The sequence below is a fragment of the Rhamphochromis sp. 'chilingali' genome, assembly GCF_963969265.1.
Source record: "Rhamphochromis sp. 'chilingali' genome assembly, chromosome: 14".
In the NCBI taxonomy this organism is placed as follows: Eukaryota; Metazoa; Chordata; class Actinopteri; order Cichliformes; family Cichlidae; genus Rhamphochromis; species Rhamphochromis sp. 'chilingali'.
This window is the reverse complement of record NC_137941.1, coordinates 30,267,896-30,271,632: the sequence shown is the minus strand read 5'-3', so window position 1 is coordinate 30,271,632 and position 3,737 is coordinate 30,267,896. Positions and strand designations below refer to the sequence as shown.

Sequence of the window (3,737 nt, the reverse complement as noted above, 5' to 3'; positions counted from 1 at the left end):
GTTTACAAAAACCGGATGCTACAGAGAGAGTTTCTTCCCCCAGGCTGTCACACTGATGAACATAATCAAATAACCCACAGTTATATTGTTCTGGACATATGCACATTGTTGCACTTAGTTTGTATAAGAATTTCTGTCCTTGGGCTAATGATACAGGGCACACAAAACTGAACAGTTTTTACACAAAGGACATCACCAACATGTATACTACTATGAAGTCACCCAATCAATGATTTGAGAACAACATTTATTTTATGTTTAAAGCACATTTTTGCACCTTGAAATTACTGTGTGAGAGAGAATTGTTCTTATTGACTTTATTCATTTTTATTTTTTGCTCTTCATTGTTTACACATCTAATCTGGTATTACTTTTTTTTTTTTTTTAATGAGGAGAGATAGTGTTGCCATCCTGAATGTTCACATTGAACAGAAAAGAAGGATTAATTGTACATTCCCAAAGCATCAATTATAAAAGGCAGAACAATGGTGTTTCAGAACTCTCCCTCCCTTGAGGATAAGGCAAAATAATAAAAACCTGCCACATACTCGTATGACTGTGTGAAGTCTTTGTCTTGTTTTTGGTTTTCCATTCATACTTGTTATGTAATTAGTTTTATGAGCAAATGTTTTGTCTTTGAAAACAATAATGGATAAAGAGTTAAATGTTACCTTTCTAACTCTGGACTGGTACACGGAAATTAACAAGTACAGATATATTTTCTTTTTTATTATGTTTACACTATATATTCTAATAATCTGCACTAATTCTACTATTGTGTATTTAATCTGGATTCATAAAAACCTCCATGAGCCTATGTACATTTTCATTGCTGCTTTGCTACTTAACTCTGTTCTTTACAGCACAACTATTTACCCAAAACTTTTGATTGACGTTTTATCTGATAAACAAGTCACAACATATTCAGCCTGTCTCTTTCAGTTTTTTATGTTTTACACTCTAGGTGGTTCAGAATTTTTTCTCCTGGCTGCCATGGCCTATGACAGATATGTGGCTATATGTAAACCTCTACAATATCATATTATCATGAGAAAAACCACTGTGAGTATTTCCCTGATCATAGCTTGGCTTGTACCTGCTTGTCATATTGCTGTCCAAGCAATAGCGAGTGCTGAAGCTCAACTGTGTGACTCTAATATAAAAGGAATATTTTGTAATAATGCAGTTTACACTCTTCAGTGTCAAAGATCAAGATTAATTATCATCTTTGGTGTGATTGCATTACTAGATCTTGTAATACTTCCTATGCTCTTCATAGTTTTCACATACACAACAATTTTCATTGTTTCTTGTCAAAGTTGTAAAGAAATTAGGAAGAAAGCTGCAGAGACTTGTTTACCCCATCTCTTAGTTTTAATTAGTGCCTGTTTGTTTTTTGTGTATGATGTAAGCATAGCTCGGGTGGAAGCAGATTTTCCAAAAACTGCACGCATAATAATGACATTACAAATAGTGCTCTATCACCCTTTGTTTAATCCATTTGTATATGGGCTCAAAATGAAGGAAATTTCAAAACACCTAAAAGGGCTGCTTTGTCAGGGCAAAAAAACTTCTTGTATTAAAACTGGATCTTAAGTACAGTCATTTTTTCTATAATGAGTTTTACACCATCATTGTATCTGTGGAAAGAAATATAAAATGGAAAATAAATCACTTTCATTAATTTATTTACCAAACTGTCACCATGTTTTGAAGAGATGACATTTGTATTATTTATTTTGCGGTTTAAATATTACTAGTAATATTAACATTCATAGTACTGATGATACATAATATAAACATGGAATAACTGTTCCTACAGGTACCTTAATTCCAAAAGAGGAATTAGTCTTTCCATTTTTATATAATAACCTCTGTTACTTTTGATTAATGTTCTCATAGCTCTCTTTTGCACCTGTCGATTTACATTTGTATTTTTCTGACTTTTTAGTTTTCCACTTGTTATGCTCAGTAAGAAAATGAGAATTACATTTTCAGACCTGAAGAGTTCTAATAACATGAAAGCTACGATCTTTAGATAGAGGAATTAATGAAAAAGTTGCCCTTTTCTTAATATACTGTAGACACCAACTGTGCTTTAGGTACAGCTAACTGAAAAAAATCCCCTGTATAATCCACATTGTTATTGTCGAATTTCTTTCATTTATTAATTCAAGAAATAAATATATAATGGGTGAATAATGATAAAGCACAGAAATGTAGAAATTTTAATTTAGCTTTACATTAGATGTATTCTGTTAATTCTGCTATCATTTATTTGTATTTAGTTAAAGTTCCATGTACCCGGGTTGTTTTGATTTTTTATTTTGACTATTTATCTCTTTCATTGGTTCATTTATTACTCTGTATGTGCCATGATATCTGAGTGGCATGTATATAAAAGTAGCATAAGAAGTAAGGAAATGTGTGTTTTGTCGGTTTTGCTTTTTGGCAATGAATCTTATACTGCTGGAAAGCCTGTTTATTTCTCCTTACATAATGTCACATTTGTAAGGAAAAACACATTTGTTGTTAAACAGCAGAGTTGAGTGTGTGTGTGTGATGTGTTCAGAGATAGACTGGTGATCTGGCATACTGGGCATTAGCCCAGCAGACCGACCGGTATAATTATTGTTCTTTGTCGATACAATTATCCAGGTCGGCCTGAAGGGCTGGTGCTCACCATCACAGCAACCCATTCTTCATTTTCATTACTGACACTGGATTCCTCAATCAAATCTCAGTCAGCCCTGTCTTACTTTTGTGCTCATGCACCTTGTAGAAGAGTTTAGTGTCGAATAAGTGTTTGATAACGATGGACAAACAAAAGTGAAACAGTTGAGGTGAAAAAGTAGAGAGGAAAAAAATACTGTCATTGAAACTACAAATAGATGCAGCAAAATGTGTCAAATTTACTTACATGTTAGTTAGTGCTCTTCAAAACTGAAAATTTTGGTATCGATCCGACACCCATTAAATTAAGGGTAATACTTCCTATTCTAATACTTTTAATGTGAGCTTATGCAGAGCAGATCAGTGTGTCATGATTTATGACCTGAATCATCATGAATTTGCCAAATTCGGAACACATTTTAATGACCACCAAAATATACCTGTGGTGTGAATGAGACACGGCAAGTCCACGGCTCAAGGTTTTGAGCCATTTTATTTATCACAGCTGCAGCTCACCAGCTACCAGCCGGACATACATCACACCACAATCAAAAACACAACCCTATTTCCCCATGTTTAACTCGGTGGGTGTGATTGCAGATGCCGCGCAGGTGTGTCCACCCTCTCCGCATGGCACCGCAAGCCACGCCCCAAGACATACCCCATCTCCATCGGGCGATGGCGGTATGTGGTGGTGGTTTGGTTTGCGATTGAAGTGGGGAGGCACCTGCAGTGGCGGCGCAGCTGGTCCGAAGGTTGACCATGTTGAACGCAAACACGGGCCTGCAGGCACGTTCGTGAGCCCCTGCTCACAGGTGGCTCGGCCGGCATCCGAACAGGAACAGCTGGCACCTCGACCTCGGGCTCAAGTCAAGCAGGCTCCCCTGGCATGGGGACCTCCACCTCTCCCGGCTGGAGCAGCTCTTCACGCAGCGGCTCCTCCACCACCAGCAGGCATGGACCCTCTCGCACCTCATCCACATCTAGCAAGAGCAGCTCCTCCATCACTCCCGACTGAAGCAGTCCTTCACCCGGCTGCTTCCCCTCCTCTGGCAGGCGCGAAC

At 37.6% G+C, this 3,737-nt stretch overlaps 1 protein-coding gene across 1 annotated transcript; it reads left to right on the top strand.

Annotated features, from left to right (window-relative positions):
* Positions 1–648: 648 nt before the first annotated feature.
* LOC308410461 (olfactory receptor 13C2-like) lies at positions 649–1,596 on the top strand (the record flags this gene model as incomplete). Its single annotated transcript, XM_080903798.1, has 1 exon — positions 649–1,596. The coding sequence occupies one exon, from the start codon at positions 649–651 to the stop codon at positions 1,594–1,596; it is 948 nt and encodes a 315-aa protein (XP_080759924.1).
* Between the last annotated feature and the right edge of the window lie 2,141 nt (positions 1,597–3,737).